The sequence below is a fragment of the Pungitius pungitius genome, chromosome 3 (assembly GCF_949316345.1).
Source record: "Pungitius pungitius chromosome 3, fPunPun2.1, whole genome shotgun sequence".
Taxonomy (NCBI): Eukaryota; Metazoa; Chordata; class Actinopteri; order Perciformes; family Gasterosteidae; genus Pungitius; species Pungitius pungitius.
In genome coordinates, this window is record NC_084902.1 from 14,518,260 (window position 1) to 14,534,011 (window position 15,752).

At 44.5% G+C, this 15,752-nt stretch overlaps 2 protein-coding genes across 4 annotated transcripts in view; both read left to right on the forward strand.

The window, feature by feature from the left end:
- fndc3a (fibronectin type III domain containing 3A) overlaps positions 1 to 7,601 on the forward strand; it is a 37,423-nt gene extending 29,822 nt beyond the window's left edge. For all 3 annotated transcript variants that reach the window (XM_037465910.2, XM_037465993.2, XM_037465823.2), the window contains 6 exons: positions 44 to 193; positions 1,174 to 1,523; positions 2,059 to 2,271; positions 2,525 to 2,691; positions 3,901 to 4,025; positions 5,095 to 7,601. In XM_037465910.2, the coding sequence (XP_037321807.2) occupies positions 44 to 193; positions 1,174 to 1,523; positions 2,059 to 2,271; positions 2,525 to 2,691; positions 3,901 to 4,025; positions 5,095 to 5,418 (1,329 nt within the window). In that variant the 3' untranslated portion in view covers positions 5,419 to 7,601. The remainder of the gene's footprint in view (positions 1 to 43; positions 194 to 1,173; positions 1,524 to 2,058; positions 2,272 to 2,524; positions 2,692 to 3,900; positions 4,026 to 5,094) is intronic.
- Positions 7,602 to 9,424: 1,823 nt separating this feature from the next.
- On the forward strand, positions 9,425 to 12,825 carry mlnr (motilin receptor). The gene is made up of 3 exons (XM_037466403.2): positions 9,425 to 9,507; positions 10,012 to 10,840; positions 12,264 to 12,825. The coding sequence occupies exons 2-3, from the start codon at positions 10,063 to 10,065 to the stop codon at positions 12,569 to 12,571; spliced, it is 1,086 nt and encodes a 361-aa protein (XP_037322300.1). The 5' UTR covers positions 9,425 to 9,507; positions 10,012 to 10,062; the 3' UTR covers positions 12,572 to 12,825.
- Positions 12,826 to 15,752: the final 2,927 nt, after the last annotated feature.

Here is a 15,752-nt window from a genome sequence, read left to right on the forward strand (position 1 = left end):
TGGAGGATATGTATCGGCATTCTCATTGGTGTTTGTCTTCCAGGCCCCTCCTTGCAACGGAGCGCCGGTCACAGAGTTCCGCCTGGAGTGGGGTGCTGCTGAGGGCAGCATGCAGGTGTGTTACAGTGGACCAGCCCTCAGCCACGAAATCAAATGGCTGCTCCCTGCAACCAACTATTTCTGTAGGATACAGGTGAGCATTAAGAAACTATTTATTTTACTTAGCTTGATTTCCATCTGTTTCCCTCGTGGAAAAACAAGACACCTTAAAAACAATCAAATCAGATCTCCCCTTTCATTATTTTAAGACTAGTTTAGAGTTTGCTGGATAGGTTCAAAACATCAAGTGTGTCTGACAATACCGCAAGCAAAAGGAGGGGGTTTGTTGGCCCTACAGGTTTTTGCGAGTCTAAATAGCTACTACAAAATAAGTCGTGGTTCAATGGATAAAGCTGGAACCCAACACTGTATTAGGGCTCCCACTAAGGCATTCTCCAGATTTTGAAGTTTCAGTTGCTAGGCAGTAATTTGGATAACATTTGTGAACTTTTTAACGTAATGTTCTTCTCACATCGGTGCAGAGGGATGAATCGGTTTCAATATATCAAGTGACTGTATCAAATGCTGGTTACTTTTTTGGTTTAGCTGTATTGGTTGGCAGAGGTTAGATTTAGCTGCATCACTGCCTGCTAACTAATTACCCCGGTTTCTAATTTTACTGCATTCTAGACTGTGACCAAAGGACCCAACATTCGTGCAAAAGGAGAGACTGATTCTGGCCGTAAAACACTAGCTTTATTTTGTGGGATCTGGTTAAGGCTGAAATGTCCGATTTTGCCGTGCGCATGCAGCACATTCTGGTTGTGTATGGGTTATCGCACCTGCAGTGTGTTCATTTCCCCCCACACCGCTGTTGGTCTTTACTCATGTCCGGCCCCCACCTAAAAATCCCACTTTGGTCATATAACCAGACTTTTTTTTTAAAACTTGTATTTTCTTTTTTTTGGCTAGAGAATAAAAATGTACGTCTTAGGGCTTTGTAACCCATACCAGTTATTTTTACATTGGAATGCCCCCTTGTGCTAAAATGTGGGCGTTACACGTGTCCTCTCACGTCCTGAGTGAGACGTGCCGTTGGCTTAACGTTGTCTCTCTCGCCTCTCGGCCGTGCAGGCTGGGAACCTGGCTGGCTTGGGGCCCTTCAGCGAGGCGGTGCTGTGCCAGACGCCCTGCTCCGTGCCCGCGGCCGTCAGCAGCATCCACGCGCTGAAGGAGTCCGCCCTGCGAAGGCTCGAGGCCCCGGAGGATGAGGATGACGAAGACGAGGAGGACGAGGATGACGGTTCCCGGACGCCCCCGCTCTACTCCCCGTCCAGCTGCCTGGGCCTGAGCTGGGACGCGCCGTGTGACCACGGCTCGGAGATCACTTCCTACCTGATTGACCTCGGCGAGCGGCAGCCCGTCGCTGTCGGCCCCGTCACCAAACACATCATACAGAATCTGCAGCCCGACACCAGCTACAGGTCGGTTACCAGATGTTGTGTTACGCTTGTGCCACACAACTTTGCACCTTTCAGGTGTAAACAAGAGCTAACCGTTTTGGAAGTGTTGGCTCCCGGTGTGAACAAGTCACAGAGTGTGATACATGTTGATGCACACACACTACGGGTACACCATGGGAACAACTGCCGCAAAATATGATTAGTTAAATGTTTTAAGATGGTCATCCCCACGGGTGTATTTAATACTAGTTTGATTATATCATTTGAATGTTGTAGGCCCACTCAGCAGGAGAAGTGCCCTCTAGAGGCGGCGCAGTGCAAGCTGGACAGTGACCTGTTTTTGCCCTACATGGTGAACTTATGCAGACTGAGATTAAATCAGAGCCGGCATTCAGGCTTGAGTATCTTCAGAATCAGATACAGAGCAAATACAGCGTGAAATGTGCAACTAAACATCAAAATCTTCCAATGAAATTAAATGCTGTGCTTGCCACTCGGACCCTCATTGCATTGTCCTTCCAGCTGTCTGATGATCTCTCTTCCGCTTGCTCTTCAGGATCCGAATCCAAGCCCTGAACAGCCTGGGAGCAGGGCCCTTTAGTCACACCTTTAAGCTGAAGACGAAGCCCCTGCCCCCACAGCCACCCCGCCTGGAGTGCACCGCCTTCAGCCACCAGACCCTCAGGCTCAAGTGGGGCGACGGCCCAGCCAAAGCCGCCGCCTCGGACGCCCTCCAGTATCAGCTGCAGATGGGGGACAAGAGCGGCAGGTCAGTGGCCAATCATTCAGACGAGAGGAAGTGTCGAGACGAGAGATGATCCGATAAGCAAAAGCTTCAGATGAGTGTACCGAGGAGGGTGGGGCACATAGGAAGTAATGCTCCAGACAGAGTGTCCTCACAGGGAGACGGAAACAGATAATGTGCGATATGTCTTGGCAGAGAAGTCCCGTAGTCTTGTCTGCTTTTTGCCAGGGTTTGCTCATTAAATCCTCCCCATCTCTCCGTGTTTCTGTCTTTGCAGATTTCTATCCTTGTATAAAGGACCCTGCCACACTCACAAAGTCCAAAGGCTTAATGAGTCTACCTCTTACACGTTCCGCATCCAGGCCTTTAATGAGGCGGGCGAAGGGCCCTTCTCCACTGTTTACACGTTCACCACCCCACGCTCTCCTCCAGTCCCCGTGAAAGGTACAGTGGAAGTCTTTCATCCATTCTCCGTCTATCTATCTCTATATCTCTTGCAATATATCTATTTCCATCTGGCTACGTCTCTCTTTCTCTGTCTCTCTCCACCACCCCCACCCCCCCAATGCAGATCAGCTCTTATTATCTTTACAAACACAGCCAGCGTGTTCAGCTTGTGACCTTAGTTGACTCAAGTGGGACTTGCATTTGATTAGGACGCAGCAGCCCGAGATTCTCTTGTCGGCTGTCATCCTGAGTCAGGGTTGTTTTTTGCCGTCGTGCTCTGGTCTCAACCAGCCTCTGCAAAGCCTCCTTTGATCCCACACATTGAAGTCGGTAATCAGGACGTGGGTTTTTATTCTCATAGCAGCGCCTCCCTTGATTCAAGCGGTCATGTGGCAGTTTGTCGGTGTTACTCAACAATGTTTGTTTCCCCGCAGCGAAGTGCACTCTCCAGCATTAACGCTTTCAAACTTCCAATTCAAACTAACCGTTTCAACATCCCGATGCCAAAAATGATTCAAACCCTGCACACTGTGTCGTGTCACGAGTACCACACCAGGGCTCCTCACTAGTTCAAAACGAACACTTAATGCCGACGTTTTTGCTTCAAATGCCACCTACCTAAAGAAGAGCATCCCGCATAGTTATCTCAGGAGGCTGCCGACGGGGAAAATATTTCACTCTTTATTCATCAGCGGAGTCAATGCTCGATGTGCATCAAAGTGAGTTCTCCTGTATTAAAGCAGCTGCGCTTCGAGAATCCCCCAAAGCTCTGGTTCAAACCCAATGTTTGCTGTGAGTTTAATGTTTATTTAGTCTGGTATGGTTTTAGTTTTTTGATATTTAGGAATTAAAAGCAACAACCAGCTTTAGCAGACATGGTTTGTTCTGAATTATACCCCTGAGGATTTTAAGATTACACTACAGGAGTTCAAACCAAATAGCATTCTGGCAAATGTTTCCTAACTTTTGTCTCGCCACATTAGCAGGGGCATTAATGTGTTGCAGAGGGAGTGCCTGCACTGCTTTTATCTTTTCAAACTTCATAAGTCATTTGCGGATTTGGTATTATCATGAATGTGTAAGTAACGACAGCATTCCTATTAATAGGAATCCTTTCCCAGTCCAATTAATCAATCCCTTGTTTAGTCTTGAGTATAACTGCAGACTACTTTTAACACAAATGCCCTTTCTTCCTCCCACCTGCAGTCCCTAAAGTGGAACGTATGGACGACAACTCCTGCGAAGTCACATGGGAGGCCCTGCCGCCCATGAAGGGAGACCCAATCCTTTACACCCTGCAGTGCATGATGGGGAACTCTGAGTTCAAACAGGTACGGCGGTTGTCGTGTGAAGGTCTGGTTGTACCTCTCTGTGTTTGATGTCCTTACTTGTGGCTGACCTAGCTTTCATCACAATGGCCGTATTATGCACATCAGGATAGAGATGGATCCGGAGGCCTTAATGTCTTCACCAAGGCTTTGCGGTGGTCTGCATTAGTCACCGCTGGCTTTGAATTGCCCATTATGTAAAGGTCATGGATCTATGAGGTATCCCTTGTGTCCAGCACCTGCCAGCACATCCATCCCCCGCATTGGCCTCCAGTCATGTTAACCTGGAGTAATGGCCACTGCAAGCTCATGCTAATCTCCCCATATCATACATGGCAATTGAATCGGGGAGTTTAAATATGTGGCTGCCATCCTGCATTACTTTGTTTCCTTCCTGACTGTCACTCCCACTGGCCTAGATGTACGAGAAAGGGGAATTATTCATTTATTCTGGATGGAGTTGGATTGAGGCACTTTGCCTTAGTCTTTGTACCCACTAGGCTAGTGTTTTTGTCTGCTACATAAGCAACTTCTATTTACGCCTGATGGTTTGAATTGGCTTTTCTTTATTTCTTTCCCAAATTCTAAGAAATATACATTACGAATTGATTTAATATATTTTTAGGCTTGCTACCAACAGAGCAACCAAATAGAAACCTGAGTATCTAGAAACGAGTGGGTGTGTCAGCTGGCAGCTGGCTTCCCCCTTCATGCACGGTGACAACGGACTCTGAAATAAATCATTCTGCAAGTGAGGGATGCATAGCTTTTTGTTGTCCATAATATGCTTGAATGAGCTGCAAGGCAGTTTCATCCATTTAGGCAGAGAAAGGAAAATGAAAATCTTTTTGTCGGCTTTAGTTTCCAATATAAGTTGATAATATAAGTACAAGTTAAATTGAGCAATACAACCAAAATTCTCTCTTCAAGGATTGCTTAAAGCAGCTTAACTACAGCATTACCTCATGTACAAGCATACATTTTAGTGCTTAAGATGAAAAGACCGATAATTAATTCAACAAAGTTCAGTTTTAAATCCCACTTCTACTTCTCTTCCCTCTCTTGTTCACAGGTCTACAAAGGCGCCGTCACATCTTTCCACGTTCAGAACCTGCAGCCCAACAGCGACTACCGTTTCAGGGTGTGCGCGGTCAGGCAGTGCCAGGATGCCCCTGAGCTGAGCGGCCCCTACAGCCCCACGGTGACCTTCTCTCCCCAGCGGAGCGACGTGGCGGTGGGCGCCGGCGCGTCCACCTCGGGCTCCAGGGCCAGCGTCGAGTCCAACCGGAGCAGACGGAGCATGACGGACGAGCAGTGCGCGTTCCTCCTCCTCATGGTGTTCGCCGTCATCGCCATCCTCATCGCTTTTGTCATCCAGTACTTTGTCATTAAATGAGCAGTTTGCACCACCCAGCTGCAGGGTTATAGCTTTATTCTTTCCCTCTCTTTATGTTGTTTTGTATTCTCCGTTTTGTACCTCTTGTTTTTTTGTTTTTTTTTAAATGTCTTTTGCTCCGCCCCCACCCCTCTCGCCCCCACCTGCTGTTGACCGAGTAATCCCGTTTAGCTGCATTGTGGTGCGGGGGAAGGGAAGGCTAGTGAGTAAGTTAAAACGGGAGGAAACAACACCTTATTTGGTAAACGTGACTCCTGGTCACCCAGTCCCAATGTTGTGGTGTTTGTTTCATTGTGGTCCGCTTCCAACGCGAAAGAAAGTGCAGAGAAATGGTTTATTGTGGGGAGAAGGTGGGGGAGATGTGCTTCGACTCATGTCCTTGTCGATTACAGGATATACATAGATATACACATATATATCTATATATGTATAGAAATAGTTGTTATTTATATTTCCATTTATGTATCTAGAATGAAACCGCTTTTGATAGCTGTGTTCCAGAAATAGTATGTAGGTGAGTCTTTAGCCAATATGCTGTTTGATCCTGGGACCTGAAGGGCCAGTGTTTGCACAGTGGGGGTGTGTGTCCAGATGTGTACACTGTATGTAGTCCACAGAGGTACACGGCTGGGGGGGCTTCAGGGCTAGACGAAGGGACTCGACCCCCTGCTGGAGTTTAAGGGTTCTAATGCGAGAGGAAACGAGAGAGAATCTTGTTCATATGTTCATTTAGCACTTTCCAAAAATTTTTGATGTTCAGAATGTTTAAGGATGCAAAAATGACTGGAAAAATGTTAGTATATTTTTGTACAGTGAAGACACAAGGACCTGTAAGTTTGAGGGGGGAAAAAAAAACTCAAAATAAGGTTAGAAAACAAACAAAAACCAAACTAACAGCGAATTCTAATTTTTACTATCATATAGTTATACTGCTGCTTTACTCCGAAATATTGTTGTTCAGCACAAAAAATGTATGCTTACCTGTATGTTTTTGTTTTATTTGTTTTTCCCCAGTAATTGATTTTGCACCTTAGTGAAAGAAAACCTCGACTGACTGCGTGCGTCTTGGTCTTGTGATGCATTTTATAGAAAACACTTTGAGATTGTGCAACCCTACATGTGTTTTGGGTGTTTTTAAAAGTTGTAGTACCACATAATGTGTCACTGAAACAGCTGATATTCTCAGCAAAAACAAAAAAAAAGAGGATTTAAAAAAAAAAGTATGTACCAGTTGTTTCGGAGGCCTTAATTGGAGAGGAAAAAAATCTCGGGAGAATTTTCTTAATTTCTCGTAAGTTTTGATGTATTTTTTTCTTTTCTTTTAGTGTAAACTTTAAAATGCATTATATTTACGTTTTTTTTTTTTTTTGCAACACTTATTTGATGTTAGTAACCACACGTAATCGGGAGAGAAATGCAAAGTAGTTCTGTGTTAATTGTGATTTTCTTTTTGATTTTTTTTTTTGTCAGGTCATACATGTGTGAAGTATATTTTTTTATAATATTGAAGTAATATAAGTTAATACTCTCCAGAGAAAATAATAAATCCTGAGTACTCATGAATCATGGAACGCAAATGGCAAATACAAAAATGTGTTATATCATGTACTTCCTGTGAATCTAAATCTGCCTTTTCTCTGTGTGTTAAGTATTTTGTGACAGACATCTGATGCTGAGTTTTCAGTGGTAATCTGGCTGTAGGCTCTTGTGCTGTCTGGTTTTTGGGGCAGATAACTGTTGTTACAACCATAAAAATGAAATACAGGTACCTTGCAAAACGTCCCGGATAATTACGTGATTTGGTCTTTCGGGCATTCTGCAAATGTCTTCTTGTCATTTAAAGAAATCAAATTCCTATTTTTGATAGCGATTGCAACGTGTGCCATTTTAACACCTCTCCACCCAGGGCTTACCACCTTTGGTTGGGGAGATTGACAAAATGAGTAAAATATGCACAAAAATAGAGACCATTTTTATGTAATTCGAATGTTTGCAGTTACCTCATACACCGTACATTCCAAAATGAAAATTTGTTATACTATACATACTACCAGACATATCACTTTAAAATGTTCGTTATGGGAAAAATGTATAATCATAGTTATGTATCTAAAGTGTATCTGTATAGCCATGATATCTACAAAGGATCCATGCACAATAAAAGATTTATAATTCTTAATCAAGTTCTGACTGTTTTACTTCTCATCACGCATAGCCTTAAATACCTTTTGGCTGCCAGGTAAAACATCTGCTTATGTCAATGTCCATTAACAGAAAATATTTCAGATACTTCTTATAATTCATTAATTGTTAAATGAATGGAGAAAAACAACATGCTTGCTTTTGCTTTTTTTTGGACTTAAATAAAAAAATAGCAACTTATTTCCCCATAAAAGTGTTACTTGTCACCTTAGTTGATAACATTATTTATCTCGGCTGCTGAGACTAATTACTCTGGTTAAATGGACTCACTCACTGGAAAAGTAGTGTTAGATGGTATAAGTGCTGTAATGCTCTCCGGGGGGAGACCCCGCACAACGGTGGCCTTCTGCTTTGTTTTTAAGTATTCATGGGGGGGGGGCAAAATTAAAAAGCACACCTCTTACTTAGCAACCAATCTATTTACTCTATTTTGGTTAAACCTGAGTTCCAAAAACCTTTACCACAACAAATTAGACAAGCTCCACATCACGGGCATCCTGTGCCAGTACGTGGTGTTCTGAGGGGTAAACTAAATAAAGGATTTCAAAATTTCATTGTGTAAAGATCATCTCCATTGCTAGGATACCAGCATTGTATTGCCAATGCAAAAAAAGCTCCCATCCATTTCTCTACTCGGGTCCGCTCCCCAAACATTGTAAAATAGAAAGCATGGTGTAAGATGGAGGAGTTTGTGCTCTGAGTGAGCAATGATTCACCAGGGTGAAAAAGGGGGCTCGCCCCGTCTCCGTCACCATTTAGCGTACAACATTGGATGAGTGAAGGACTGCCAAGTTAGAATTTAAAAAAACAAAAACAAGAAAGTGCAAACAAGCTGTCCCCGCCGTGTTGCTTTGTCAGGAGTAAACAATGAGTTTGCAAAAGTGATGCATTCGGCTGTGGATCAGCTCAGCGTAAACATGCAAATACACCCCAATGTCAGTGGGACTCTGGCTACAAAGGTTCATGTAGCAGAAAGCAGTTGTTCTGGGCCAACACCGCACACCGCTGGCCACCCAGCAGGTCTGCCAGGCTTTGGCAACCATTGTTTCCTTGGACACAAAACAAGAAAACCTGTAGATCAGGAAGTGAAAAATAAACTGCCGTCCAGGTTCATGACCTTCTTTATCTGCAACTCACTAGTCCGGAATACTGTCTAGTGGTGAAACTGATCTGCACAGCTCGATGCAATGAATGAAATCCAGCTGAAAACCTTTGAATTTGTAGAACATCGGGATGCGAAGTCAGGAACACTGTGTACTAATTAAAGCTTTTAGTATTTTAATATTGAAATGCCAAACTGTAAACCACCTGGTTTGGAAGACCTCACACAACTTTTGGGCAGTTTTGCCATGGTTTCCAATTCATCAAACACGCAACTTGGTTTTCAGTGACTTCTACCACACAGCAAAAACCCTTGGAGATCACTGGTCTGTGCATTAATCATTGCATCCCTTTTCTATGTGTATGTCTTCTGTATTTGTGCTCAGAGGAGCAGAGCCGGTGGGGAAGGTGGCCTCAAGTCTTATTGCTTCCATCTTTTGACTTTTACCATCATTTGTCCCATTGTCATTTGATTAAAGACTACTTAGACACACACACACACACACACACACACACACACACACACACACACACACACACACACACACACACACACACACAGTACACACAGCAGACAACCCCCCCCCCCGGTGCTCCCTGACTCCACATGGAGTGTGGAGGAGGTGCTCCTTGCTTTGTCACCACAGCTCGACTGGTCTTTGAGCATCAGGGACCGGCTCTGCCACTTCACGAGATTCTCTCTTTGCTGCTGCTGCTGCTCTCCATCGACACACGACACACACCGAAAAAGTTTAAAGGTTTGAGGGATTCAGCTCAGTTTTAAAGGTAAAGTCACCAGCAAAGATTCATTTCAAGCTAAGATTTTATTTTGTGCCTTCAAGGCATCACTCCAGTGGTTTTGCTCTTTGACTACAACCTGCTTCAATATTTGCTTAAATGTGCTGTTTTTCACAAATTTCTATGTATCCACTGATTTCCGTACATTTCTGTGTAGACTATTGAGATGTGTCCGACTGACTTGGGAATTTATCTACAGTTCTCCATGGAAGGACATGCAGGGAAATCATTGGAAATTCACCTTGCAACAATCATGAAAAAGAAACAATGCAGACTTAATATTCACCAGGTGAATTAGCAATATTTACCAACAAGCTTTAATCCGCCGCAGGCAGATGTTCATAATGTGCATAATTGAATAGAAGCCAATATCTGCCTGGAATTAAAACAAATACTGTAAAATCCCCAGCGCCTGTTAGAAGAAATGTGAAGTAGATATTATGTTCAGTTTAGATATTTAGAACAAGTTGTCTCCCCTTTTTCTCTCCTCAGCTGCTTGTTGAGTCCTGATCTGACACCCTGCAGCCCTTAGCGGAGGGAGGAATGCCCTGGACCCGACCCCAGGTGGACCTTCATGCTCCTGGAGCGGAGGCTATGGACCAGTACAACATAGACGCCCATCACTACGAGGGCTCCCTGTTCCCCACCTCCACCCTCATCCCCGTCACGGTCATCTGCATCCTCATCTTCATCATCGGGGTGACGGGCAACACCATGACCATCCTCATCATCCAGCACTTCAAGGACATGAAGACCACCACCAACCTGTACCTGTCCAGCATGGCGGTGTCTGACCTCGTCATCTTCCTCTGTCTGCCCTTTGACCTGTACCGCCTGTGGAAGTACGTGCCCTGGCTGTTCGGGGAGCCCGTGTGCCGCTTCTATCACTACATCTTTGAGGGCTGCACGTCGGCCACCATCCTCCACATCACGGCCCTGAGCATCGAGCGCTACCTGGCCATCAGCTTCCCCCTCCGGAGCAAGGTGGTGGTGACCAGACGCCGGGTCCAGTACATCATCCTGGCGCTGTGGGCTTTCGCCCTGGTGTCGGCGGCTCCCACGCTGTTCCTGGTCGGGCTGGAGTTTGATAATGACACACACCCAGACTACAACACGCGGCAGTGCAAGCACACCAACTACGCCATCAGCTCCGGGAAGCTGCACATCATGCTGTGGGTGTCCACCACCTACTTCTTCTGCCCCATGCTCTGCCTCATCTTCCTCTACGGCTCCATCGGGTGCAAGTTGTGGAAAAGCAAAAATGACCTGCGAGGTTCTTTGGTCCGCGAAAGATCGCACAGACAAACAGTGAAGATCCTGGGTGAGTGCAGACAAACGTATCTTTATTCTACGCTTTCTAGAAGCCTGCCAGACTCCAGATTCAGATGCAGGAGTGACAGCTTATGAAAATAAGAAATGCGTATTGCTTAACAAGTAGGTCTGCCGTTCGATGTTCTTGTTTTCTGCACTGGCTGCATTGAGTGTGTTTCTACATTTCAAATGAAAATTGTCACATATACTTAAAGCACTGATTTGACATTTAAAACCTAAAGCAGTTAAATTTGTTCTTATAAATCCAGCTAATCCAGCTGTTTTGTCTGAATCATTTCCTGTCACTGCGCACACTGATTGGCTTAATTTGCAGCTCTGGCATATCGCGCAGGGAACCCTGTTTTACAGTGCAGGACCTTGGACAGGCCAACCTGTATTAACCCAATGTTCAATCAAGATGCAGCCATTATGATATTAATGCTGTTCATAAGCCGAGCGCACAGTGCACAGAGCTCACGCTGCTAGACTTTCTGTCATTTGTAGCCCCATTTGGTGAATGCTAAATTGGATTGTCATTACATCCCTCCATAAATCAATGTTAGTCTATGATGTAGGTCTTCAATTCATAGATGGCTGGTACTGGTTAGATAATTAGGCTCACAGGGAGCCAGATATACCCCTCTTTTAATTACTCAACAGACATTTGTCATCCTTATAGGAGTGACTGCCCCCATCGGACACGCTGATGGTAATTTATTTGCGGGGGCTTCTTGATCAATTCCAGTGACTCAGTGATTAGCTTCCCCAGAGATTTCTGCCTTGTAGAAGCGTAATAAAGCTTTGCGCTTTTTTGAATTTGTGATGTGTTTCTCTGCAGAAGTGTTTCTGCTTCATATATGCTCTACTTAGCTCGCTCACTCTGAAATGTGAATTGTGTCACTTAATCGTCGGGGCCAATTGCAGGACTCCGTCACTCACGGAAAGCTGGTTGTGCGTTTGTCGGTGCGTGGGTTGAAGGAGAAGCTCCTTTGATGCTAATTGCTGCCGGTCATAATAGAAGTCAATGGTGACCATAGGTCATGTATTACTTAATGATCCTCAAAAAATGTTTTTCTTTATCTGCGTCTTTTGATAAACAAACCCAGAACCCACTTTGTAAGTTAGAAGAATACTGGTTGTTTCTCATATGTGCGTTTGGGTGCATCGATCATCTCACTACGTTGAAGCAGACACTGCTTTTCTTTTTGCAAACTGCCACGTGCATCTGTCAATTAAATCAGATCAAACTATTCCTACTTGTTTTTCTAAAAAAGCGGATGGCCTTCTGTTCATGTGACGCATTCGTTTTAGAATGAAGCATATGGAGAGTCTGGCATAAATCGCCTCCTCTAAAAGCATCACTTCCGAGGTGTTCCTCGAATCCGCCTTGGAATGAAAATGATCTCCCTCTGTTGGCTTTGTCTCCCGCTCAGTGGTGGTGGTGCTGGCCTTCATCATCTGCTGGCTGCCTTACCACATCGGCAGGAACCTCTTCGCCCAGGTGGACGACTACGACACGGCCATGCTGAGCCAGAACTTCAACATGGCCTCCATGGTGCTCTGCTACCTCAGCGCCTCCATCAACCCCGTCGTCTACAACCTCATGTCTCGAAAGTACAGGGCCGCCGCCAAACGCCTCTTCCTGCTGCACCAGCGGTCCAGACAGGCCCGCCGCGGCCAGAGGCAGCTGAGCGTGATCGACCACACCTCCACCCTGAATGAAAGCCTGACCGGGGTGTGAGGGGGGCCCTCGGCAAGCTCTTGGGTAATGTTGTCTTTTTTTTACCGAGGGGGAGAGTTTGCAGGTTTCTTCCAGGTCCAGGGATGCAGCTAAAGAGGAAAGTCGATGAAGATGAGGAGGAATGTTTGTTCCATTTTTGTTTTCTTTCGGGGAGAAAGCAGCGCTGAAAGCTTTGCCTCAATTCAATGCAATTTCTGATTTACTATTCGGAGGCGGTTTTGTTAAAGGAGATTGGATGATTCATTTCCAAACGTGTCACATTTCATTTCTTTTCTTTTTTTCGCGAGAAAAATAAGAATTCAGTTACGTTGTCCGGTTTCAGTGTTACACTTCGTGCAAATAAACTCAACATTGTGTGCTGCTGTGTGTCTCTGCCTGATTGATGTCAAGCATGTGCACTGTTTCAGCTCCCAATTACCATCAATCCACAGCAGCGATGACTTAGTGATGTCTCTTTATTAACCACAGATTGCGTTTGGCACAGCTGACATGACTGGTTGTTTGTAATGTTGTACGGCTGTATTTGTTTGACGTATGATGTGCAGTTGTTTTCATACGGTTTGTGTGTTACTTCTATAAATCAAGGAAAAGAAAACGTGAAAAAAAAACTATTTGCTTTTGGTCCATTAGTTGTGCGGTTATGACATTGGGTGTTCCGGTTTGGTTGTTTGTGTGTGTATGCGTTTGTGTGTGTGTGTGTGTGTGTGTGTGTGTGTGTTTGTGTATCTTTGGAGGGTTGTGTTGTGTGCCATATCTCTAGTGAAAAAGAGATAGAACATAAACTTCACAAAAGCACATTACTATAAAAATGGCCTGATGCCTGTGTGCATGAAACAGAGGCCACCTGAGCTCTGAGGTTTTCGGGGCCTGCGTACGTGCCGGCCATCCTTTAATCTGACACGGCTATTATATTACCTGGCCTCTGAGTTAGATTATGGCCGGCAGCCAGCGTTCCTGCATCACCATATTCAAAGCAATGGCCGCTCTAAGTGCATTTCAAAGAGGAGGAAAAGATATTATGTTGTCAGCAGCACCACAGCTTATTGCTTTTATCGCTTCCACTTGCATAATCTTGGGGCGTTGTTCAATTCTCCTGGGATGTTGCATTTTGGATTAGAGATTGTACACTTTTGCACGTCACGCACTCTGGCAAGAAAGGTAACGTCAAAGTTAGGCATTTATAACCTGAACACTATCCCAAAATAAACTCAGAGATTTTCGTGCTCTGCCCTTGCATCTCCTTCTTTAAAAAGAGCCGTCATGAATATGCACATAAAGCATCAGGAGACAAAGTCGCCCTGGGCTGACTCACCCTCACGACACTTTCTTTTTCCCCCGGAGCCATTCATCGCTGTCTGAAGCAGCGGGTAAAAGCTTGTATGCCGCACTCCATCTTGCCATCACCTGGGGAAGAATCAGCGAGCCTTACGACTCCTTTGATGGTTCATTTCTTCCCTGATAACGAGGAGAGTGTCCGTGAGCGGCTCTTCCAGAGCTGTCATCTCCCCTGTCAGGTGCCCTTTACACCACCTTGAATCATTCAGCCACAGAAACGTAGTGCTGCTTTGTTTTGACTCAACTTTTAGGTCATGACACTCCTCTTCCTCGTGTCTTTTGGATCTGTTATATGTAGACACTGGTGTATTTCAATAACAGAAATCATTTAAAATAATAGATCAAATACGATAACACATTTCCTGGGAGGTGTATTATGTTCATTAGGATAAAAATACTGTTATTTCCAGACAAGTAATCAAACAATTAGTGTAATGATGTTATATTACTGCTGCTGCACCCAGTCAGTCCTGAGGCAAGTTATGAAGCAATTGAGAATTAAGTCTGTACCCTGGCTTTGGCTAATTTGGTGGACTATCGATCTCATTTTGTGCTTGTGTCACCAAAAGTGTGTGTGTTCACACACTCACAGAAAACCTGCCTCCTTTTTTGGAGATTAAGCGATGCAGACCACACTTAAAAGAAAAGAAGAAAAGTGCGTAGTCTTTCCCTGATGAATTTAAGATGTAGAAACTTTTTAATGAATTAGCTAACGTTACAGTGATCCAAAGTTGATCAACTCTAGTCTGCGCCAACTGTATCTGCTATGCAACACACTCAAAATAAAAAAGTACATTTCTCATGATGAACCATTGTGATGCCATGGCGCACTGCTTTGCAGTTTCTTTTACGTTCATCTCCAAATGAAACTTGATGGTTTTCTGATACATTTCAGTGTAATGTTCTTTTCCACCAGAGGGAGGAGTCAAACGCCACTGATGTCAGTGTATTTACACTGCATTCAAAATGACTAATTATATCAATATCAAAACTTTTGTGGGATTTTGATCGGGCAAACATTGCTGTTAAACGGCTTCAACAAATTAAGTTTGAGGTGTCTGGTTTTCTCTTGTAAAAACCCTTGATCAGCTTCCCCTCTCAGGCCATTTCCACAAATTAGCAGGCCCACATATTCTCTTCCTGTTTGTCTCCCGGTGCCTTCTAGTCCATGCATGTGTTATCAGGAAGCTGCACTGACATGGATGTTATCCAGAAAAAGGGTCGGTGGGACTTTTCTTTCTAGAAAGTCTACAGAGGTTCATTATTATTATTATTGCTTTCTGGTGTCTTCATGGCCTCCGGTGCCATCGCTGTCTCTCTCCTTTAGAAGTGGTAGGTAACGTAACGTGTGCAAACATCAATGCCTGAAATTGTTAATCCAGTTCACCGCTTTTGCAATCATGTTGCCCTGCTACAAAGTGGGTGCCCCCGCACTCCCTTCTGCACTGTTGTTTTCAAAGCCGGATGACAGTGAGACAACAGACACAAACGTGTCTTCAGCATCTACAAACGATCAGGGACTCCCACATTCAGATTCCTTTAGTGTCTAACAATGATAATAACTTTTATTTACCAAGCATTAATCCCCTTGTCTTTAATAATATACTTTGTTGTGTAATGAACCATGACACTAAATTAGGAGTTGAGTTCTTTGCAATTTGGAGGCTAATTCACACTGTGTTTGTTCATGAGCAGTGAGTGATAGGGATGATTAAACCTGTGAACACAACTTACTTTTTGCTATTCGACAAGAAAACAAAAGATGTCACACAAGCAGTTTAGGCTTTATTTATGACCGGGATGCATTTTTCGTGCGAATACATTCAGCCGCTAATTCACCAAGCTT

Coding starts and splice junctions, on each gene's coding strand:
- mlnr (XM_037466403.2), top strand. CDS start 10,063: ATGCCCTGGACCCGACCCCAGGTGGACCTTCATGCTCCTGGAGCGGAG. Junction 10,841..12,263: donor ACAAACAGTGAAGATCCTGG/GTGAGTGCAGAC, acceptor TCTCCCGCTCAG/TGGTGGTGGTGCTGGCCTTC.